The sequence below is a fragment of the Saccostrea cucullata genome, unplaced genomic scaffold (assembly GCF_032062105.1).
Source record: "Saccostrea cucullata isolate Sc308-1 unplaced genomic scaffold, CSIRO_AGI_Scuc_v1 ctg225, whole genome shotgun sequence".
NCBI lineage: Eukaryota > Metazoa > Mollusca > Bivalvia > Ostreida > Ostreidae > Saccostrea > Saccostrea cuccullata.
This window is the reverse complement of record NW_026924740.1, coordinates 98,714-124,134: the sequence shown is the minus strand read 5'-3', so window position 1 is coordinate 124,134 and position 25,421 is coordinate 98,714. Positions and strand designations below refer to the sequence as shown.

Sequence of the window (25,421 nt, the reverse complement as noted above, 5' to 3'; positions counted from 1 at the left end):
AGAAGTCAAATCATGATGATTTCATAAAAAAATTCAATGTTATTTAACGAACACTAAGCATACTGATTAATTTAAAAATGGATTATACAAATTCTTCTGACTTCAGTACCTCATGCAGATATGGTATACTTGAGAATAACTTGTTTACAATCTATTTCATGCATAAAAAATATGTTCTGACCAGATTTAAACTATATTTCGTTGACAAATAAATGGCCGATATGGCAAGGTTCGGAGGATTTTAAAGAGCAAAGGGGCATTAAACTTTGAAGGCTCTTACTTTTACCACATTTGGAATGCGCATTACATGGTATTGTACCTAAATTCATTTGTTTTAAGACTTTGATCTCAAATTTATAAAGATAAGTAACATTTGTCAAAGTGAGCTTGTAATTTTTAGCTCACCTCGACGAAGTCGAGATGAGCTTATGCTATACCCCTGGCGTTGGCGTCCCAGGTTAAAGTTTTAGGAGCAAGTCCATTCCCAAGTAACTATAAGCCCTACCTGAACCAAACTTGCATGGATGATGCATATAGGGATGGACACTACCAGACTTGCTTCAGATGCTGGATCTGACCTACATTTTCCAGATGAGTAACCAGGTTAAAGTTTTTGGAGCAGGTCCATTCCCAAGACAAGATGAGTGACTAGGTTAAAGTTTTTGGAGCAGGTCCATTCCTAAGTAACAATAAGCCCTACCTGGACCAAACTTGCATGGATGATGCATCTACGGATGGACACTACCAGACTTGCTTCGGATGCTGGATCTGACCTACATTTTCATTCCAAGTAACTATAATACCTTCCTGAACCAAACTTGCATGGATGATGCATCTAGGGATGGACACTACCAGACTTGCTTCGGATGCTGGATCTGACCTACATTTTCATTCCAAGTAACTATAATACCTTCCTGAACCAAACTTGTATGGATGATGCATCTAGGGATGGACACTACCAGACTAGCTTCCTGAACCAAACTTGCATGGATGATGCATCTAGGGATGGACACTACCAGACTTGCTTCGGATGCTGGATCTGACCTACATTTTCATTCCAAGTAACTATAATACCTACCTGAACCAAACTTGTATGGATGATGCATCTAGGGATGGACACTACCACTCAGCTGACTTGCTTCGGATGCTGAATCTGACCTATATTTTCCAAACAAGAGACCAGCTGGTTATAGTTTTTAACAGATTAATCCCGATGAACTTGAAGTACTTGATATCTGCAGTATTAACAAAGTTATGAATATTTGTTTACACTATACATGTTTTTCACGCTACAAGCGTAGAAATGTGTATATGCCCTGTAAGGGGTTAAACACAACTTGCAAGAATATTGTTTTTGGGATAAATACTAGATATTAAGAAAATGTGATGTGAGATTTGCATTACTTACACTGATAAGATTCGTCGAGGTGAGCTTCGTAATCTTTGATTACCTATGTGTTATATTAATCGTACATATTATATACCTATAGATTTCTAGTACACCAGTTAGCACACACCTGACAGTAAATCTGACAGATTTGTTTATGTCAATTCTGATAAATCTGGTACATATAAAGAGCCTTGCTTGAAACTAAGGGAGTAAATTTATAATGAACATGATGAAGAAACTAAGAAAGTATATACATGTACATGATATAACTACCTAGAATGGAAGAAATTGTCATATCCATAATTTAGATGTGATACAAGTGGATGTTTGACACAGGCCACTAAGGTCAGAGGTAACCACAAGGTCAAAGGTCATCTGAGTTGAGTGACCTGTGTAGATTTGTGATGTGTCTGTCCCCATTAACATAGGGGTATGATGCTCACTACTGTCTCAGTCTTGTTCTATTACAATCAAAGTGCAAGTTTAATGATTGACATCAAATTGACCAACATTTTTTATTCAAGTACAAAGTACAAATGACAACAAATTATTTTATCCTCATTTTTTTTTTTTTTTAATGTTTGCTGTCGACTTGTACTGAATCATCCCACTTCTAGTTATTTTAATAATATCCGTTCCAAGTTTTTATTTCCTTTCAGTGTAGATCTTGTTTAGAGTCTGATTGAGTCTTATAAAGGGACATTAAAGCTGTCTAATCCCCCGCACACTTTCTTCTTCCTTGTGGCTTTTGAAATGACGACATGTTGAAAAAGTTGATCACCTGATTAAGAATGCAATATTATCATTGACAAGGATATTTTTGGACAAGTAAAGGGAGAATGTTTAATATAGTCATTGAAAAAAAAAATCGTCAAAAAACCGAATCAATGGATTCAGAATAAAAAAGCTGAATGGTTCAGGGTTAGAATATTGACACAGCACTGTAGCACAAAGATTATAATGTCATTTTTACAAAGATATTTCTTCTCTCATTTTCCCATACAGTTATGAACAGAGGAATATATTATGTAGAACACATTTCATCTCTACAGGCTTTGTCATGTTACAAGTCAGCATTGTTTTAGTGAGTTACAAATGCCAAATGTAACCATGATGAGGACCATTGATCTCCATATGATAATATAATGCACAAAACACGGCCTGAAGTGTAGAAATGTGTTGACCATGTTTACATAGGACAGCTGAGACAGAAATTTATAGATATTTATACCCAGATCTATCCCTATTGACCTTGAAACCAGAAATCAATAGTGAATTCTGCCATACCTTTATAATTAAGCTATATCTGTTTGATTTATAGGGAAGCTATTCTGTGATGTAATCTTGTATCATAATAAGATAATGTGTTAATTCATTCTTCTGTAGGAAATGTCAAAATATCTTGGCTTTCAAACCTCTGTCAATAAGTTGTATTTATTATACATAATATTTAAAGGTACAATGTTATTTTATTTATTACCTAGTTAAAAAGCTGTGAACTCGGTATTTCTCTGTGTATTATATAACAGCTATATTTGTATATAATGTAGTAATGTTTGCCAGCTTTGTGATTGTTGTTAGGTTTATGTTTTGAATGCTGGTCAGCTCCCATGTGACCTAGTTTTTGGGTCAGCTTCAGAACTCTAGCTGTTAGTAAGGAACTGCCTGTGTACACACTGATTAGCTGCAGTAGTAATTAACTCCTGTCAAGACTGGCGGTGATTTCTGTTTTATTTTTTATCTGGACTTTTCATTTCTTACCTGGATAAAATTAAAGTGTGCTGAAAGAGTGTTTTTTATGTCATTGTAGCTATAAATAGATTTAACCGACCGATAAGATGAGCAGTAAGGATTACTACCCAATGGAGACCAAAGGAAGTCCAAAGAGCTACAGCCCCCACAAAAACGGAAGTCTTAGTAAGTATAACGCTCTCCTTGTATATAGTACAATATTGTCTGTAGTAACATGTATTAATTCATTAGTAAATCTTAGTAAGTATGTACTTATTGACTATATCTACAATGTCTGTAGTATTAAACCTGTATCAACGTATTAGTAAATCTTAGTAAGTACACAGATACTAACAATATATAGCACAGTGTCTGTTAATACTCTTGTAACATATATATATATATATATATGTATATATGAATTAATAAGTACATCGTACTATGTACAAACTTATTCACTGTAAAGTACATCTGTCTCTAGTATACACATCATGTAAACTGTACATCAATTGTCAAGCACTGGTACATGCTTGTCACATCTGTATACGGTACATATCAATTTGTGACACAAACTGATGGTAGATGCAGACAAAACTTAAATTACAAATAAAAATGAATAAAAATCCTATATCTCATTCTGCAAAATGTTAATTTCAAAATAAAGTTTATACAGCATAACAATCTTATTCATAAAACCTTTAATAATGTCTTAATTAACAAATTAAGAAACACACATGTACATCATATTTTGATATACAGGTACAATTTGTATCAGAACAGGCTGAAATTTTGAGAAGTCTATTAACTGAAAGAAAAAAAAATCCAACAAATAACATTCATGAACTTTTGAATACTTGAATTAATTAACTTAAAGGCCTTTTCCTCAAGGAGAAATGCTGCCAGCGATAAAAAGCTATTTCATGGTTTCTTGCAAATGTAAAAGGATACAGCTACCCATCCGGAAAAGAAGGGCAAACAAACTACTATAACAAATTACTAACAAACCACTATGGTTTGAAAGTAGTTTAATAGTATAGCAAATCACATGCAAATGAGCTAACAAACTATACTCTAACAAACTACTATCAAACCACACTTAACAAACTACTATCAAACCACTCTAACAAACTACTATCAAACCACTCTAACAAACTACTATCAAACCATTCTAACAAACTACTATCAAACCACTCTAACAAACTACTATCAAACCACTCTAACAAACTACGAACAAATCACTGGGAACAAATCCATCACCAAAACACTGTAGATTTGAATTTTCCTTTACAAATCCACAAGTCTTAATTGAAAACACCTAAAACAATCACATTTTGAAATATTCAACAAGTCTTGTTTCAGGGTATTTAAATTCCAGGATTCACAAGTTTAGCCAATGCAAGTGCAACATCCAACATGTTTCCTTTTGTTTAGGAGATGCAATTCCAAGTCAATGTCCATGTACTTATCACATATTCTCCTTCATGTTGTGTACATCTTCATAGTATTTTTCACCAAAAAATGTTCTTCAAGCTGATGATTGACATTTAAATATTTCCCTGCTTCCTCTGGCATGGAAAAAACTGCAATTTTTCCTTGTTTCTGACCTCATTGCAACTTTGAAAGACATCTTTATTGTCTTATTTTCAAGTATACTTCCCATAATCCAATGCATAACTGATCTAAACTAGGATAGGAATTATAGGTCAATCTGAAAATGAATAAAAATCCAAAGCTAGTAAAAAGCATATGCATCCACATTCACAGAAGGTTAATTACTTCATGACATGCATTAAATACCTCTTCTGTATCCAGATCCATCTTTTAATAATGTTAATTGCTGCTTTTTCCAGTCAGGGATCATACATATAAAATGATACTATAACAATTTGAATGTCCCTTCACCAGTTCCTTAATTTGTTTCTGACCTGCTTGGTGGTTTGAAAATTGGCGCAAATAGCTATAACACCGGATGTAAAGAGATAAGCTGTTCTTGGAAACTTCAACAATTCTAGATAATTCAACCCTAAACACATCTGTAAAGTAATTTCCCATGTGGTTAGATGCAAATGCTATACTAATAAAACACTGTTGCAAGATAGCAAGTCTAACAAACTATAAAGAAATCACAATCACCAGAAGTGAAAGACTAACAAACCACTGCAGCTATTTTTAGAAAAAGTGGTTTGTTAGTGGTTCATTAAATGCTATACTATCAAACTACTTTAACAAACCACAAAAGTATAGTTTGTTGGTAGTTTGTTGATGGTTTGATAGTAGTTTGTTAAAAATCTTTTCCGTTTGGGTAACTTGTGGTAAAAAGAAACATGCTTAATGGAAAACACATTTGTTATCAAATTACCTGTGGAGTGACCTTTGACCTTTTCTCACCAGAGCTGTCAGGCTAATTATGACCAGATATTTACTAACAAGAAATAATTTACATCATGTACATGAGTTATGAATGTGCATTTTTGTATTTTGATTAAGGGTAAACCTGTATTTAAACTATATGTAAGAAATAAATTGTTACAGTTAGCAATTGTACATGTTGTAAGAGGCAGGAAATATATAATTTTCCCTATAGAAACTTTTATTGTTTTGAAGACTTCAACACATGGATGCAAGCATTTACAGGGTAGGGGTGGGGGTGGGGGGTCATCATTATTATGTAAATAATTGTAAGCAATTGTACAGGAAATAATTTTTTCCTGTAAAGATCTGTTAATATTTTGAAGACTTAATTCCACATCATACAAGTAATTACAGGGAATGGTGATGTGGCCTCATCATTATTTAAATGACATTTCTTAATTAAAAACACTGATGAGCTCTTATCTGTGGAAATAATTGAACAATTTTTTTCCCTTGCCCAGTCCTTTTCTCTGTTAAATCTTATTAATATAAAATATGAATATCCTAGTAGTCATAATTTTCACATTGGCTCTGGTTTAACCTGGAACATTAAACCTGCTGCTGTCAGATGTACTTGTCTGTTATTATACTATAGACATGCTAGGTGTGAGCCAAATGTGGAGTGTCCTGAAAATAGACTCTCAGTCACTGGGTTTATATCATATTATAAACAGATTTTAATAATGATCATTATTAAAATCTGTTTATATGATTATAGATACTTTGAGTATAGATATTGTAACAGTTTGGTTAATAATTGTGGAAAGCAATGCCATAATTAACTTAGTGTTACCATTTTTGTTGCAGGGATATTATCTTTATATCAGATGTTAATGGAATAACAACCAACCCCAGGTGTTGAGTTCATATTGAAGTTTAGTTCTGATGAACGAATTGGCAGATTGAATGAATAAATGGCCTTATAAAATAAGAAAATAAACATGAAGTAGTCATCTTCAGTGAATTGGTATTGATAATAAATTGTATACAATATAATGAATATATTTTATAGATCAATGTACCAAAAATAAGTGTAACTATAAAACATCAAAAGACATATCTCCCTTAATTCAAATATTTAGCATGTATAAATTAATAAATCACATACTGTACAATTAATCTTTCTTAACACAATTATTAATTACAGAAGCATTGCTACTGGTGTAACGATATATAATTAAAAACTTAAAATATACAAAAGGTAACATTAAAAGTAGCTCTCTAAAGAGACAAACCAAATTACTTGAAACATCAAAATGAATAGCCTGGATGCTTCATGCAGGTCTACATATGTAAATATATTATATGAAATACTATTAACTGACTGTGCAAGCTAAAGTACATGTACTCATACAGGGATATGAGATATGGCATATTTACTACCGATATTCGGTATTTTTCCCCAAGGGAATATTTCCCCTAGATATCCCATTTTCCCCCTTTGATGATTAAAAAATTCCCATGGCAATGATAAAAAGCTCAAATATTTTTTTTCCTTTGTAAAAAATGGAAATTTAAAGTAAAAAGGTTCAGAAGATGTGAGATATGGCTTTACTTTGCTATTTTATGCACTTTAAATGATCATTAAAATGAGGAAATCCAGTTGGGACCACAAATTATGCCTGCCCTGCACAAGCTAGTTGGGACCACAAATTGTGCCTGCCCTGCACAAGCTAATACATGGCTTAGGGGTCTTGAGTGGCCCCCAGCTGATTTTCCCAATTTCTCCAGAAAGGGTAGTTTCCCCCAAAACCTAGATTAATCCCTGTCATAATTGACACAAATAAGTACATACATGTACTAAAACATGCTGGCACATTAAAAAAAAACTGATTTAGCAACATATATATTAATTAGTGTAACAATTCGACATATCAAGGTTCATCATTACTCTGATAAGAGAGATAACTCTTAATGACATAAATGTTAATCATTATTCCTTTATAAATTTTGTCAGGTGAAGTGTCTTTTTCGTCCAGTTTTGATCCTCAAGCTATGTTATAATTGTTTGTATTGTACTTATAATAATAAAATACATTTCTTTTGGAAAATCATTAAGGTTCAGGCAACATTTTATATGAGTTAGCAGAGGGTTTATGAACCTTAATTTGTAACTATTGGCCCATTCATTATTATTGTCTGATTTGTTTGCATGGTTTTATTTTGTCTGATTTAATTGTAGTGGACAAGAATTCCTCTGAACAGACAGAGAAGTTCCTTCCTGTTATAGAACCAGGCTTGGACTCCCTCAACAAGAACCCAGAGGATGTGGATTTTATCCCCGTGGACCACACCCCACCGGACAGGTCAAGTATCAGATGGGGGAAGTTTACGGATTTAATTTACTCTATCAACTTACTTTGTCTACCCGTCTGTAGTTCACATCCCACCGGACAGGTCAAGTATCAGAGGAGGGGGCTGGGGAGATTTTCCATATATTTGATTGACTCCATTAACTCACCCTGTCTGTTTGATGACATTTCATCCTGGTTGATCAGATTCCATCAGTCAGGTAATGAGGTAGTCATGTCTGAAAAATCCTAAAACTATTCATGGACAAGTTGCTGTCAGGCAAAAAATATAATCTGTGATATATATTGTTTTTGGTGTGTCTGACATGTCACTAAACCCAAGGAGACTCCTTATCAGGTCTCCACAATACTTATATTTCATTACAGACTTATTGTACCTAAACATTAGACTACACGTTATGTCATTTTTTTATCCTGTTTGATTCATGATCACCATTTAGATGACAATTATTATGTGTGTTGCAGGTACCGTATTGTATTCTTCATCATGGTCGTTCATGGAATTGGAATTCTGATGCCCTGGAACATGCTGATTAATGCTAAACAGGTAAGCTCTATCACCGGGAAACAGTGAAACTTTTAAAAAGAGTCAGATATGTGGTTCAACAAAAATATATGTACATAAAATGTAAAAATCTAGAATTAGGGGAGCTATTGTTTTTTACTTTGAGGAGCTATGTTTTTCTGATTTCAGTACTTTGAGGAGCTATTTATTTTCTGTTTTCAGTACTTTGAGGAGCTATGGTTTTCTGATTTCAGTACTTTGATGAACTATGTTTTTCTGATTTCAGTACTTTGAGGAGCTATGTTTTTCTGTTTTCAGTACTTTTAGAAGCTATGTTTTTCTGATTTCAGTAATTTGAGGAGCTATATTTTCTGGGGTTTTTTTTACTTTGAGGAGCTATTTATTTTCTGTTTTCAGTACTTTGAGGAGCTATGGCTTTCTGATTTCAGTACTTTGATGAGCTATGTTTTTCTGATTTCAGTACTTTGAGGAGCTATGTTTTTCTGTTTTTAGTACTTTAAGAAGCTATGCTTTTCTGATTTCAGTAATTTGAGGAGCTATATTTTCTGGGTTTTTTTTTTACTTTGAGGAGCTATTTATTTTCTGTTTTCAGTACTTTGAGGAGCTATTTATTTTCTGTTTTCAGTACTTTGAGGAGCTATTTTTTTTCTGTTTTCAGTACTTTGAGGAGCTATGTTTTTCTGATTTCAGTACTTTGAGGAGCTATGTTTTTCTGTTTTTAGTACATTTAGAAGCTATGTTTTTCTGATTTCAGTAATTTGAGGAGCTATGTTTTTCTGTTTTTAGTACTTTAAGAAGCTATGCTTTTCTGATTTCAGTAATTTGAGGAGCTATATTTTTCTGATATTTTTGAGGGGCTTTTTTTTTTCAGTAATTTGAGGAGCTATTTATTTTCTGTTTTTTTTACTTTGAGGAGCTATTTATTTTCTGTTTTCAGTACTTTGAGGAGCTATTTTTTTTCTGTTTTCAGTACTTTGATGAGCTATGTTTTTCTGATTTCAGTACTTTGAGGAGCTATGTTTTTCTGTTTTTAGTACATTTAGAAGCTATGTTTTTCTGATTTCAGTAATTTGAGGAGCTATCTTTTCTGATTTTTTTATTTTGAGGGGCTATGTTTATTGATTTCAGTAATTTGAGGAGCTATATTTTCTGGTTTTTTTTTACTTTGAGGAGCTATTTATTTTCTGTTTTCAGTACTTTGAGGAGCTATGGTTTTCTGATTTCAGTACTTTGAGGAGCTATGTTTTTCTGATTTCAGTACTTTGAGGAGCTATGTTTTTCTGTTTTCAGTACTTTTAGAAGCTATGTTTTTCTGATTTCAGTAATTTGAGGAGCTATATTTTTCTGGGTTTTTTTTTTTTCTGATTTCAGTAATTTGAGGAGCTATATTTTCTGGGGTTTTTTTTACTTTGAGGAGTTATTTATTTTCTGTTTTCAGTACTTTGAGGAGCTATGGTTTTCTGATTTCAGTACTTTGATGAGCGATGTTTTTCTGTTTTTAGTACTTTTAGAAGCTATGTTTTTCTGATTTCAGTAATTTGAGGAGCTCTCTTTTTCTGATTTCAGTATTTTGAGGGGCTATGTTTATTGATTTCAGTAATTTGAGGAGCTATATTTTCTGGGGTTTTTTTTTACTTTGAGGAGCTATGTTTTTTTGTTTTCAGTACTTTGAGGAGCTATTTTTTTCTGTTTTCAGTACTTTGATGAGCTATGTTTTTCTGTTTTCAGTACTTTGAGGAGCTATGTTTTTCTATTCTAAGTACTTTGAGGAGCTATTTTTAGGTCACCTGTTTTCAGTACTTTGAGGAGTGCGTCAACATTTGAACATTTTCAGTTCTTCTCTGCAACCACTGAACCAATTTCAACCAAATTTGGCACAAAGCATCTATGGGTGAAGGGGAACAAAAATTGTGAATTTCATGTTTTAGGGGTGGGGCCAAAACCACTAAAATATGCAATCTTTAAAAATCTTCTTCTTTACTCCTGGACAACAAGCAGTCAAACTGTTTGCATGATTGTAATCAGCATTGAGTCCTCTACCAAAACAAATTCATGGCCCTGGGGTCAATGCTAGGGCGGGGCTAAATAAGTATATAGTGAAAATGCATTATTTCTTAAAATCTTCTTCTCTGCTCCTGGGACCAAAAGTACATAGTTATGATGAGCAAGATTGCTGACAAAAATTGTGAAATGGGGGTCAGGGGTTCAAAGTGTTAGGGTGGGGCTCTATTGATTATATATAGTGAAAAAACATGATTTCTTTGAAAATCTTCTCACACCTTTGTATTAAATAAACTAACCCCCCCAAGTTATATCCTGTTTTACATATTGTGAATTTTATAGCCCCAGGGTGTTCTGGTGTTAGATTATGTAGTGAAAATACATGAATTCTTTGAAAATCTTCTTCTCTGCTCCTAGGTATCAAATAAACTAACAAAGTGCATAATTATTATGAGCAAGAGTGCCTCTACCAAAATTATGAATTTTATGGCCCCAGGGTCAAGGGTTCTAAGTGGTGGTGGGGGTAACATTTTACATTATATAGTGAAAATGCATGAATTCTGTGTGTCCTCTGCTCCTAGGTATTAAATAAACTAACTAAGTACATTGTTATGATGATGCCCCCAAAATTGAGAATTTTATGGCCCCAGGGTATTCTCTCTTAGGGTGGGGCTATCTTATATATAGTGAAAATACATGTTTCTTTGAAAATTTCTTCTCTGCCCCTTTGTATTAAATAAACTTAAGTGCATAGTTATGATGAGCAAGAGTGCTTTTACCCAAATTGTGAATTTTTAGCCCCAGGGTCAATTTTGTTGGGGGGGGGGCTCTAATTATGTAGTGAAAATACATGAATTCTTTGAAAATCTTCTTCTCTGCTCCTAGGTATCAAATAAACTAACTAAGTGCATAGTTATGATAAGCAAGAGTGCCTCAACCAAAATTATGAAATGGCAAAGCAGTTCTGGTGTATTCGCAAAATGCATGAATTCTTGAAAATCTTCTTCTCTGCTCCTAGGTATTAAAAATCTAACTAAGTACATAGTTATGATGAGCAAGAATGCCTTTCAAAATTATGAATTTTATGGCCCCAGGGTAAAAATTTGTTAGGGCGAGGCGCTATTGATTATATAGTGAAAATGCATTAAATCTTTGAAAATTTTCTTCTCTGTCTCTGGGTATGAAGCAGACAAAATAGTTATGATTTCACTTTGTGATCACAATTAGTCCTGTATATACTGAAAATGAATTAATTGTTTGAAATCTGCTCAATTTATATAACATTTATTTTTTTTCTTTTTGGGATAGGCAATTTTAAGGGTGCCTTTAAAAAAATTGTGCAATATGTCACCTAGGGTCAGGGGTTTATGTCATGTTAGGGGCATTCTCCATCATTGCTATATTATGATTAGTTGAAATGCAATTCATCACCACGGTATGATTCCTAAGCAACTGCTAAGTGTATTGTTATGATGATCTCCTCTTTCAAAATTGTGAATGCCATATAGCATCTGTTAAAACATAAATCAAATTAATAACTGGAAAGTTGTTGCAGCTCATGACCTTAAGGCCCATTTTTTGTTTTGTTTTCAAGATTGAAAGCCATAAGAAAGCCATAAGAAAGTAATTGCTTCTTCAGCAAATTTGTTATGAGTGTTATAAAGACAATTTTTTAAAAAACTTAAATTTATTTAAATTTTCTCTGCATTGAAATAACTTTGAAAGGGGGGAGCAACAAAGTGATTTGAGGCCAATCTTGTTAAGGGGACACCTCACACCTCACCCCCCCCCCCCCCCCCCCCCCCCCAGTCCCCCCTTACTATTGAAATATCCTGTTTTCATGGGTTCGAATTTTTGTAGCTTGTGGAAAAAAAAAACCTCTTTGTTCATGTAGGGTCTGTGGATGAATAATTGTATCATTTTACATTTGGTAGTGGACATGAATTTGTGTCCCTTCATACCATGAAAACAACAAAATTTAAATCCCCATGAAAATTTGTGATTTCACAGTATATTCTCTCTTGCTATCTTCAAGGTGTATGTTTCGCATTTCTCCTACTTTGTCCTTACAATCTATCTGACTTTCACTTTGTCATCACAATTAGTCCTGTTTTAATCCTTAAGCAGACAAAATCTATCTGACTTTCACTTTCCAGACAAGCGTCACCCCGGAGGATCATCATCTCCATCAGTATAATGATTATTGTCTTCATCACCACGGTGATCCTAGCAATGGTGGACTCCTCAGACTGTAAGCTTGTTACTTGGATTATATATTTTTGTTGACAATATTACTGATAGATTTTCACATTAATTTGTTTATTTTAACATTTGCTGTTGTTAGCAGATAAGAAATAATGGCAAATTGTTATATGAAAATGGCCGCGAAGATGTCGATGGGGCACCACTTCCAAGTTCCATTTTCGACAGAAAGATATGGCACAGAGGATAAATAAAGTTACTAAAAGGCAACACCAATCAACCACGTAATTCATTTGGATTGGCAGCCATTCTTTCCTTATTTCTTTTTAATATTGAGATCGTTATGACAAATGTGGTTAGGTCGTTTGATCCTATTGGTGAACAAAAATTTAAAATCACAGGGAGATCTTACCGTTTCTATTGTGGCCAAAAGACTTTGTAAGCAAATCACCAATATTTTTATGTTTAGAATGATAATTTATATGAATTAAATATTGGGTTTGCAAGGATTTGTTGCCCATGTTTCATCTTTTAAAACCAATGACCAGTATCTTTATTAATTTGGATTTCCAAATTTCTTGTTTTTGTAATTAGAACATTAGGTATTTTCTTTGTTTTCTTGGCTTTACATACCATTTTATCTTAATAAACCTTATAAAACATGTATAAGTATAAAACATTATTTATCAAAGTATGTCTTATGATTATGATGATCAAAGATTACTGATTTTATACAAAAAAATAAAAAAAGATCTATTTCTTCTGGTTATGAAAATCGAGGTTTTTGATGGTGGATAAAATTTTCTGATTGGCCTTAACTCCATGGATACAATATAATGATAAAAAAGGAAGGCATGAATTTGAGCCCATTTTGTGTTTTGTCTAAAGATTGAAAGCCATAAGAAAGTAACTGCTTCTTGCAAATGGTGGTGCTATAAAGACATTTTTTTTTCAACTTTTATTTAGATTTTCTCTGAATTAGAATTTTATAAAAGCTTAAATCATTCCAATCTTGTTCACTCATCAAAGTCCCATAAAGTGAGTCTGATTCCTTTTTCCCTGTAGGGTCTGTGGAGTTTTTCTGGATCACCATGATGACAGCTGTGGTACTAAACAGTGAGTAGATATGTTCCTTGTAACAAATTAGTCATGCAATTAATGACTTTGAATGCAGTCTCCAGGTGTAAAGTTACAATGTATGTACTAGATATACAGGAATATATCAATATTTATCTAAATTCAAGTTTAGTTCAATAAGTAGTTTGATTATGACCTACAGTATCTGTCTATAAATTGTCCTGGTTATATTTTATTGACAATATTACTGATAGAATTTCACATTACAGTCAAACTTGTTTTAAGAGGCCACCTTTGGGAATGAAACTTTATGATAATTTCGAAACAGCCAGTCGGTCAATAAAAAAACAACAGTAAGCACTACAGTTAAATTTATTAACCAGATAATTAAACAGGTGAATTTCACAAAAGTTTTTTAGGTGTATATATAAATTCATGCTCTTATACCATTTTAAAAATATAAATAATTCCAAATTGTTAAGGTTTTGTGCATGTTTCTGTTCCTACATATCAGTTAAATGTCATACATTCCTCAGTGTGATTTTTTACATTGAAATATTAAGTAAACTCTTTTAATTAGCATTTGAAGAAATACATGTGCTTTACTGTTATCTCTTTTTTATTAAAAAAAATTAACAAAAACATACTAATTAAAAGACAGTTTAGTTCTCAATAATATAAAGTCTAGAAATTTAAGTAAGTTCAAGTAATGTTCAGCAGTGTAAGTCCCCCCCCCCCCCCCCCCATTTAATTAATATTACCTTACTTGCTGGAATTTTTAATGTCTGGTCTTTATTTTTATATAAAGTTGTCAGAATTTCTATGTAATATAGATAGATACACAAATAAGATTAACCAGTTGACCAGAGAGGTGTAATTTACACAGTTGAAAATCATTCTACAACACAGGTGTCCTGTGCAGTAGAGCGTAACTTATCCCTATCAATCGTCTCTTGATAGTGAAACTCCCAAGATAATCATGCAATTAGGGTTTCTACATGGAATCAAAATTTAAAAGGTGTGAAAATATCGATAGCCCTGTATTATGTCACATACCTTACAGTAAACAGTCAAGGTTATGATGAATTAATATTGAAAAGTACAACATCTAGTACATGTAGAAGTAAGCTTTAAGATTTAATTTCTTTAGCTGTGGAAAAACTATTAATTGTAATTAAATTCTTTTAATTTTTCAATTGTTGATCTTGAAAAAAAATTACAAAATGGTCTAACAGGAGAAATATATTTTTTTCATTAACACAAGCAGTTAAGCGAATCTAGAAGTAATTGCTTTAATAGGTCAAATTGACTATCGAGCATATAATTACCCAAGCGAATGTGTTAAACAGACGTGATATAATTGCAACAAGTGACGAAATGGCCGCTTATTACAGTGTCCATAAGACTGTGGGTGATGATTTGAGTGGCCGCTGGCCGTGTTATACAGGTGGCCGTTTATTCCAGTTAAAATATATAGTAAAAGTCGTCGGGGGGAACTGAAAGTGGCCGCTGACCGCGAGTGGCCGTTGATTGGGGTGGCCGCTAAGACAAGTTTGACTGTAATTTGTTAATTTTACTTGGGAGATACATGTTTTATGATTAGTTGATATTTTTAGTGGCCACAGGAGTTTACCAGAACAGTACATTTGGACTGGCAGCCATTCTGCCCATGAAGTACACAAATGCCATCGTCCTGGGAACAGTAAGTTCAAGGGGTCATATCGGTCGAACAGTTCTCTCGGAGAAATTACTGCCTTAATTGTTTTGCTAGCTTTCAAACAAAGGCTAAGTTTCAAACAGAGGTTAAGTTTCAAACAGAGAATGAATGGACTACTGTAACAGTTACTATTACAGTTACTATTACTCAAAGACTGGCTGCTGGGGTAGTTCGATGGTTTTCATTGTTTTAGATTTTTCATTCTTCTTTTTTATATGACTTCATTCACATGTAATTCTCCTTTTCTTTTTTAAAAGGAATCATTTCATTCAACACATTTGAAATAATTCTGTTTGATCTGAGTAAAATACTAGTATGAAGGTATTGCAGATTCTTTAACAAATTAAGTCAACTAATCAGAAAGTTACTTCTAATGATCAATATCGGCAGATCACAAGGCACAAATGTAAAACATGTCAAAATTTAAAAAAAAAAAACTGTTATTTCCTGATTGAACATGCTGTTTTTAATTTCAGAATTTTTCTGGTGTGTTTATTGCTGTCATCAATATCATATGCATTATCAGTGAGTATAAGAAGATTTTTTTCTTAAGAGTCTTCAAAGTTAACAAAAAATATTTGATACACTTTATATCTTTTCAAGGAAAGAAGTGATTTTGATTTAACTGTGTGAATGTACATACTGGGTAGACTAAAGAAGTTCTCAACATTATATCATTTACAGGTGCCCCTCACCCAGGCTATCTACTATTTTGTGTGTGCTATAGCTGTCCTGTTGTATGTATTTGATGTTTATATATATATAAACATTATTTTGTTTAGGCCATATAAAATTGAAATTTTTGTGTGTGCTATAGCTGTCCGCGCGCATCCGTTTTATATATATGTTAACATTATTTTGTAGCCGCATTGCTAATTTTGTGTGTGCTATTTTTGATAAATATATAAAAGTTGGTATTGCGGTGCCCAATAGGAAAAAAATTTTGTGTGTGCTATAGCCTCATTTGTTTATGTGTGATGTTTAGTATTCAAATATCACTTCCGGTGGCCATTTGCAATGAGATTTTGGCTACTTCGTTTGAAAATACATTTGAGGACATAACCTACGATGTTTACACGCTGATTAGCAATGGATAAAGCAGGAATTTTGACCAGAAATGGAAAGTATATCATTCGGTGATTAAAAACATTATCTTTATGTTAAAGAAAATTCGAAAATTAAAATTAAAAAAATACCTCCCTTTTCATGTGTTTTATTGCCAATAAAATGATTGCTGCTGTCTAAAATGCCGCCCTCCCGCATCTGTTTTGGAGAAAATTGGCCTGAGAACCAGAGAATTAAATTTAGATAGCCTTACAGGTGCCCACTAGGACCCAGGCTATCTATTATTTTGTTTGTGCTATAGCTGTCCTGTTGTATGTATTTGATGTTTATATATATGTTAACATTATTTTGTTTACAGGTGCCCCGGACCTTAGGACCCAGGCTATCTATTATTTTATCTGTGCTATAGCTGTACTGTTGTTTATGTGTGATGTTTATACATATGTTAACATTGTATCATTTACAGGTGCCCCGGACCCTAGGACCCAGGCTATCTATTATTTTGTGTGTGCTATAGCTGTCCTGTTGTATGTATTTGATGTTTATATATATGTTAACATTATTTTGTTTACAGGTGCCCACTAGGACCCAGGCTATCTATTATTTTGTTTGTGCTATAGCTGTCTTGTTGTATGTATTTGATGTTTATATATATATGTTAACATTATTTTGTTTACAGGTGCCCCAGACCCTAGGACCCAGGCTATCTATTATTTTGTGTGTGCTATAGCCGTCCTGTTGATCGCATTTGATGCATACTTTCTCCTACCATTAATGGTGAGTCAGCTTTACTCTGGGTGTGTAAAAAATGAATTATAAAAATATCAGCCAAATCTAACGTTATTTCAGTTATTCAAAAGAGATAAAGATGAATTTTTTTGCACTGCTTCACAGGAGTAACGATTCTCTAACTTTTTTCATGTGTTTTTTATTTATAGAAATTTTATCAGCATCACCGTGCGGTGGTGCGGCATCAACAGAATACATCAGGTCCTTCAAGGTCATTCTCGGAGACCTGTGCCCTGTTTGGTCAAGTCCTGAAAAAGGTGAGAATATTGTGTAGAGAAAGTTTTATATTGTATGAGAAAACAATCCTTGTATGTCTCATAGTTACTTATTTTCTTATTAAATGACCTTGACCTATTTTACAGATCTGGGTCCAGGCTCTGTGTGTGTGGTTCATTTTCTTCGTTACCTTGACAATATTTCCTGGAATTTGGAGTAATGTCACCAAAAAGGATTTCCCAATAGAAAGTAAGAAGTTTGAAATAAATTAACCATTTTTCATGCCCCTCCATGAATATGGACGGGGCATATAGTGTTTGTCATGCCCATGTTCCGTCATTCCGTCTGTCCTTCCATCGTGCTTTGCATTCAGCTCAGTTCAAAGCTAAATTTCAAAGAAACTATTCAAGATAGTTTTATCAAACTACATTTGCTGATAGTAAGTTATTCAAGTACATCAGCATTTTTTTTATCTTGACCTTTCATTTACCTTGACCTCACTTTTCCTAAAATAGTGTTTAGCTTCATTTAAAGATACCATTCAAGATAGTATAATAAAACTTAATATGATATTTTTTTTTTTTGAATTTGATTTATGCAATATTTTTTACATAATACAAAGATTTAAATGACTGCACTTCATAAGAGTAAAGCTCAAAACCCGACACGGAGACATTGGACATTCCTGTCTGACTTAAAAAATGACAAATCGGACCTGAGGCACTGCACATCGGTAAGGTCAGGTCACTGCACATCGGTAAGGTCCGACGGTACAATGACCTGAGGCACTGCACATTGGTTAGGTCCGACGGTACAATGACCTGAGGCACTGCACATTGGTTAGGTCCGACGGTCCAATGACCTGAGGCACTGCACATCGGTTAGGTCCGACGGTCTGATGCCTTTTGCATGGCCTGTCTTGACTTGTTGGATTACTTCTCTAAAAATTGTCGTGGTCTCTCAGGACTGTTAATTTTGTTCCTTGTTTTACAGATAAATACTGGACGGCCATTTTCTGTTTCCTGAGCTTCAATGTGTTTGCATTCCTAGGAAACATTGTCTCAGAGTGGAAGAAGATTGTAAGTTTTTGCTTTATAAGTTTGGGAAGTTTAATATTGATAAAATTTTAAAGTGTTTTGTACAGTTTGTGGACATTACTGACTTCTTGTACATGAAAGTGACCATCCACAAACATTTAGCTTTGCCAACAAACACAAAATAAGATTTTTCAAATAAGCATAACCAAGATTTGGTCAGTGTTGTTTTTTTAATATCAAAAGAACTAATCACAAAGCATGGGAGGCCAAATATAAATACACAACAACTGATACCTTTATCATTTGTGTTTATGCTGTTTTCTTTTACACATTTTATCATAACTATTACAGCCTGGTCCCCGATTTGTCTGGATCCCCGTCCTTTTACGAGGCCTCTTCATCCCGTTTTTCCTGTTCTGTCGATTTGAGGTGGAGAACAAGGAGAGAACATTCCCAATTCTGATTGACAATGATTACGTGTACATCGTGGGGGGAATTCTCTTGGCCTTCACCAGTGGTTACTACAGCAGTCTTACCATGATGTACGGACCTAAGTAAGTAATGATTCTGATTGACAATGATTACGTGTACATCGTGGGGGGAATTCTGTTGGCCTTCATCAGTGGTTACTACAGCAGTCTCACCATGATGTACGGACCTAAGTAAGTAATGATTCTGATTGACAATGATTACGTGTACATCGTGGGGGGAATTTTTCACCAGTGGTTACTACAGCAGTCTCACCATGATGTATGGACCTAAGTAAGTAATGATTCTGATTGACAATGATTACGTGTACATCGTGGGGGGAATTCTCCTTGCCTTCACCAGTGGTTACTACAGCAGTCTCACCATGATGTATGGACCTAAGTAAGTAATGATTCTGATTGACAATGATTACATATACATCGTGGGGGGCATTCTACTGGCCTTCACCAGTGGTTACTACAGCAGTCTCACCATGATGTACCTTCTGATTGACAATGATTACGTATACATCGTGGGTGGTTACTACAGCAGTCTCACCATGATGTACGGACCTAAGTAAGTAATGATTCTGATTGACAATGATTACGTGTACATCGTGGGGGGAATTCTCTTGGCCTTCACCAGTGGTTACTACAGCAGTCTCACCATGATGTATGGACCTAAGTAAGTAATGGTTCTGATTGACAATGATTACGTGTACATCGTGGGGGGGATTCTGTTGGCCTTCACCAGTGGGTACTACAGCAGTCTCACCATGATGTACGGACCTAAATATTTATGATTCTGATTGACAATGATTACGTGTACATCGTGGGGGTTTATTCTCTTGGCCTTCACGAGCGGTTACTACAGCAGTCTCGCCATGATGTATGAACCTAAGTAAGTAATGGTTCTGACTGACAGTGATTACGTGTACATCGTGGGGGGAATTCTCTTGGCCTTCACCAGTGGTTACTACAGCAGTCTCACCATGATGTATGGACCTAAGTAAGTAATGATTCTGATTGACAATGATTACGTGTACATCGTGGGGGTTTATTCTCTTGGCCTTCACGAGCGGTTACTACAGCAGTCTCGCCATGATGTATGAACCTAAGTAAGTAATGGTTCTGACTGACAGTGATTACGTATATGTACACTCTGTTGTTTGTGTTAAATATGGGGGACATAATTAATGACCACGTGTACATTGTGGGAGGCATTCTAATGACCTTGACCTGCATACTTGAGCAGCCTCACTATGATGTATGCACCAAAGTAAGTTAGTAGAGGCTTAACCTCTTGATTATTATATCAATGTTGGGGACGCACTCATTTCATGGCTACATACATGTATACAATGTTAGAGGATTCATCTTAGTGGATATTATTGTAGCTCTAATAACATTTATGTTCCTTTTCATTGACAGGTTGGTAGAACCAGAGGTTGCTGGAATTGCCGGGATGATCATGGCGTTCTGTCTCGTGATGGGCATCACAACTGGTGTCAACTTCTCATTAGCTGTCGCTAGTATGGCAATACAGTGACCATGGAAACAAAAGATCAGAGAGATACTGCCGAAATTATCATGTACTGCCCAACGAGAATCGGGGGTCCAAATTCATGCACCAAGATAGTTCCTGAATCACCAGGGACCTGGTTTTTCTATCATTCACAGCTTATTGAAGAAAATGAGAGTAATAATAAATAAAAATGTGAAGGTCTGATTGAAATTTACAGTCCCAACCTTGTTATTCAAGTACAAGAAAGTTTCTTCATTTGATTAATATGCATTAAGCTATAAAATTGCATCGTCACTAAGAACCAGTTTAAAATGATATAAAATTAAATGTTTTATGTCTAAGTAATTAAAGACGTAGATATCTTGCAAAATCCTTTAACAACAAAAAAATAAATAGAACTTGCTTCATTCATTCGTAAAAGAATTTGATTAAGAGTTCGCCATATTTTTTATCCCTTGTATGCAAGACAACAATCTAAATAAATTAGTGCTTGTAAAGAAAGATAACTGGACAAAAGGAATCATGAGTAAAATCCATCATGTCAAACAATGATTGATTCAGCTCTAGAGAAAAAGTGGAGAGACCAGAGAATACTGTATGGCACAACTGTCCTGTCCCAAAATCAGTTGTCAAGATCTCTTCCATGTATATGTGCTATTATGATATTCTCTATAGTCATGCTCATTTATTGAGAAACACAACATTTATTTTTTATTTAAGGAATGAAGCTTATTTCAACTTATGTTATTTGATATAACATAACATAAATGCCCCAAGTTTTGTTATATCAGATAACATAAGTTGAAATAAGCTTCATTTCTTATGATTTAATTTCAATGTAGACAATGAGACAAGATTTCCTCCAGAAATAAGCTTCAAAGTGAGCATTATTTTAAAAGTAATGTCAAGCGGAGTGATACATGTTTGACGTAACTCACTGTGACAAAGGCAAGTTAACGTTATACAAAATGGATAAAACCGTTTAACCAATCAAATGACGCGTTACAACTGAAATTAAATTATTTAGAATTATCTTTCTGTACAATGCCCTGCTTATTAAACTCTGAAAACTTGCTATACATGTAGGTATTTAATGTAGAAAGATTAAGCCAAACTTTTTGATTGATAAAGCCTACCTCCATTGTGTTAATGTGTCAGAAGTATATCTCATAAGAAACCTATAGAGACAGTCTCCCATAGGAATATAAATGACTGCATTATAATTATCACTTTTTATGTTCATACTGTTTGAGTCTTGGTTTCACTACATCTTATATTAGCTTTGCTATCTTTAGTTATTTGTTAGTACCTGATAGGTTTGTTGGCTTACTTGTTGTCTGATGGCTGACTAGTAGTGTGTTGGCTGATTCGTTGTTTTTAAGTATTGCTTTTTTAGGCAGCTTTATCATCACTTCTCTGGCATTACTGTATGTTCTGTTTTATGAGACTAGTACAAGTGTGGTACCCTTTCTGAAATGTACTTATTTTTGATCACCACTTATAAAGAATATCACACAATTAGATGTGATTAATTAAAAGGCAGTGTTATTTTAATACTGCAATAATTAGTACACCAGTAGAAGTACTTACTTTAAATAGACTGAAATAAATACATGCATGGTAATTTCTTAGGACAAAAGCAATGTGTTTATGTACAGTTTACACTATTTTCTACATATACATGTATGTATAAAGAAGAAAAGTCTCATCCTTTAGAGAGATGATTCCTTTTGTTTTAATGGGACAATGACCTGAATGAAATGTTAATTCTAAAATGTGACTACTAACTTGAACTCGTTTTTGGCTGTGTATTTAAATCATCTTTAAAGTCACAAAATTCAGACATTTAATAGTTTTCTGAATTTTCAAATTACTCCTCTTTGTAAAAAAGATTGAGTCAGAATAATAATAAATTGTTGACAATCCATTGCTTGACACAAGTATATCGTAAAAATCTGCCTCTGAAATCCAGGGTAATTACATGTAAGTCAGCTGAGTTTGAACTGACTTAACTGTAAATATTGGTGTTTTATTCTGAAGTGAAATGTTAATGATTTATTGTGCCTGTCTTTACTTCTTGTACACATGCTGTATCTGTTTCAATACATGGAATTATTCAGACATGTTTTGGTCATTATTGTAATCTTTTGTGACCTAAAATGAAGTTATAAGATGATTCATGTAGACATGCTACTACATGTGCATGCTTTTTGTTTTTATTACCCAGTAGAAAGAAATTGTTCTTTTTATGTTTTTGTATTTTTGTAAAGATAGTAATTTGTTGCATTAAAACCTACATGTAGGTTTTAAGAAGTGCTGAATTTTAATTATTTGGGATTAATTCTTAAATGTCAAACTGTTATTGTTACCTAAATGCATGTACAGTAGCTTAGAATGATTCAGTATATGGTTAAATAAAATCAGGTTTGAATTATTATGATAAGTACATGTGGGCATTACTGTAATCATGTCTAGTTTACAATTAAACAGTCAAATGATGTTAAAAAAAAGGAATTAGTATAAACACTACTTTATACATTTATATGTATTAAAGAAAAATAGAATGATTTCTACACTTTGATGTAAGGTATTAGAATACTGTGAATGTACTTAATATAGTGTATTTTGCACTGCTTTATGTCCAGTTATTCATGTACATATTAATACACAGTTTGAACAAATGTTGTTCTCATGACTAAAGTGCACTATAATGTAATCTGGTTACCCAGTTCTAGAGGAAAGTTGTACTTAATTTTGAGTGTGCCAACTTATACAGTTGTTTCTACATGTATATGAATATCGGGTGCATTCAATATGAAAAACATACAGAATATTTGTAGATTAATGAAATTATTAATTGTTTTAGTCTTTAGTCTAACAGTGGGCAAATCAGACAAACAAGAATGCAGATGTTAAGCTTTAGATATAATAGCTGTATATAAATGTAACTTATGATTTGAAACTGCTTCTTTAGATAAACTTATTATAAAAACATGAATACAAAGTTCTACAAGGATAAAACACTTACCGGTACTTCCAGTTCATTTTAGACTATTTTGATCTCCTTTAGAAGAAGAGCTCCACTCACTTCCAGTTCAGGATGGCTGAAATCCAATTTATCCACAAGTGTATGAATAAACAAAACACTGCTCAGAATGATTTCCCCAAAAGGATTTATGTCAGTGTGTTTAAGTGGTGAATAGCAATAGAGACAAAATGGCGATTTTTGAAGGAAAAATTATCTAGGTGAAGCTTACTAGTTATAAGTAATATTTAATGCTGTAAAATGCGTAAAGTAAGATGATTTAAATGAGTTGTATTCCTAGAGTGTTTGTTAATTATATGACATGGCATTGTTTATTTAGTTGTTGTACATTGTCTCTTTCTGTTTTACTGTATCCTTGTCTTAGCACAATGCCAAAATTTTGTTCATTTGGCTTAATATTCATTTGACTCGCTAATTATATTTTTGTTTTATTCTCATCTATCTTCATGATCTTTTTGGAAAGAGTTTTCTTTTTTTTCGCATGATTTACTGTTGATTATTTTCAAAAATCAAGAAAGTTCTTTATGAGATAAATTATATTTCCTCTGCACTGTACATTATTAGTTTTCAAAAATTTCAATCATTTTCACATCAAACTAGTGTTTATGGTATTTTCCTTAGAACATTATACATGATGTATAAGAAGTTATAGGCACAGCACATAGAATGACGTTGATGTATTTGTTGACTCCATAGATTTTTGCTTCATCTACATTTTGTAACCATGCATGTTTTCTTTGACCCATTTGTATTTATGATTGCTTTTATTTATGCCATGGATAAACTTTATAAATTGTTTTTAATTGATGCTCATCAGTTCTCAGACACTTATCCTTAGTTCACCCATAACAGATAAGAATTTTACATTCAATACACATAGTGCACTTTCCTTTATGAAACAATTGTAATGTAAAAGTGCTGTTTTATTTTTTGAGGACATTTATTTTAATTATCTTTTTGTTTTGATGTTTTGAATTGCCTGTTAATTTTAATTGACACATTAATAAAGGTGACCAACTGAATTGGTAAGCCTTTTATGATTCACAATTCATGTATTGAACTACTGTTGAAGTGACACGTATCTGCTGTAAGGTTTTTTTTGTTTTTGTTTTGTTTATTTTGTGTGTACATGTGTGTGTGAGTATTCAATATTTTCCCTTCATTACGTATATTGTTGTGCTAGGTTTAATCTTTAATGTTTTGTCTGTGTTGAAGTATAGGACATTCATGTTTTTTAAAATAAAAATTAAAAGAATGTTAGTTTGAGATGTGCTCCTTTATTAGCTGACCTGCTTTAAGATTCCTATGAAGCAGAATTTATATTCAAAAACTTCTACAGAAAAAGAAGAAAACACTTAGTGTGGCCTTCAACTCATAATTCAGACATATCAATGACTTTTTAGCTCACCTGAGCCAAAGGCTCAAGTGAGCTTTTCTGATCAGAATTTGTCCGTTGTCTGTCGTCGTTGTCGTTGTAAACTTTTCACATTTTCATCTTTTTCTCAGGAACCACTGGGCCAATTTCAACCAAACTTGCTACAAAGTATTTTTGGGTAAAGGGGATTCAAGTTTGTTCAAATGAAGGGCCACGCCCTTTTCCAAGGAGAGATAATTATGAATTAGAGAAAAATTAATGGCATTTTAAAAAAATCTTCTCAAGAACCACTGGGCCAGGAAAGATGAAACTCCTGTAGAATCATTCTCAGGTAGTGTAGATTCAAGTTTGTTCAAATCATGAACCCCGGGGGTAGGGTGGGGCCAAAATGGCCGATCAAAGTTTCATATAGGAAAAATCTTTAAAAATCTTCTTCTCAAGAACCACTGGGCCAGGAAAGATGAAACTCATGTGGAATCATCCTCAGGTAGTATAGATTCAAGTTTGTTCAAATCATGACCCCCGGGGGTAGG

At 33.6% G+C, this 25,421-nt stretch overlaps 1 protein-coding gene and 1 long non-coding RNA gene across 2 annotated transcripts in view; both read left to right on the top strand.

The window, feature by feature from the left end:
- Nucleotides 1-25,421, top strand: part of LOC134267194 (equilibrative nucleoside transporter 1-like) — a 54,085-nt gene that overhangs the window by 3,367 nt on the left and 25,297 nt on the right. Inside the window, exons 2-4 of the mRNA XM_062749416.1 lie at nt 3,201-3,307; nt 7,716-7,839; nt 8,311-8,392. Of these exons, the coding sequence (XP_062605400.1) occupies nt 3,229-3,307; nt 7,716-7,839; nt 8,311-8,392 (285 nt within the window). The 5' untranslated portion in view covers nt 3,201-3,228. The remainder of the gene's footprint in view (nt 1-3,200; nt 3,308-7,715; nt 7,840-8,310; nt 8,393-25,421) is intronic.
- On the top strand, nt 19,855-24,773 carry LOC134267196 (uncharacterized). The gene is made up of 2 exons (XR_009992110.1): nt 19,855-19,951; nt 20,374-24,773. It is a non-coding gene; the product is annotated as an uncharacterized LOC134267196 (long non-coding RNA).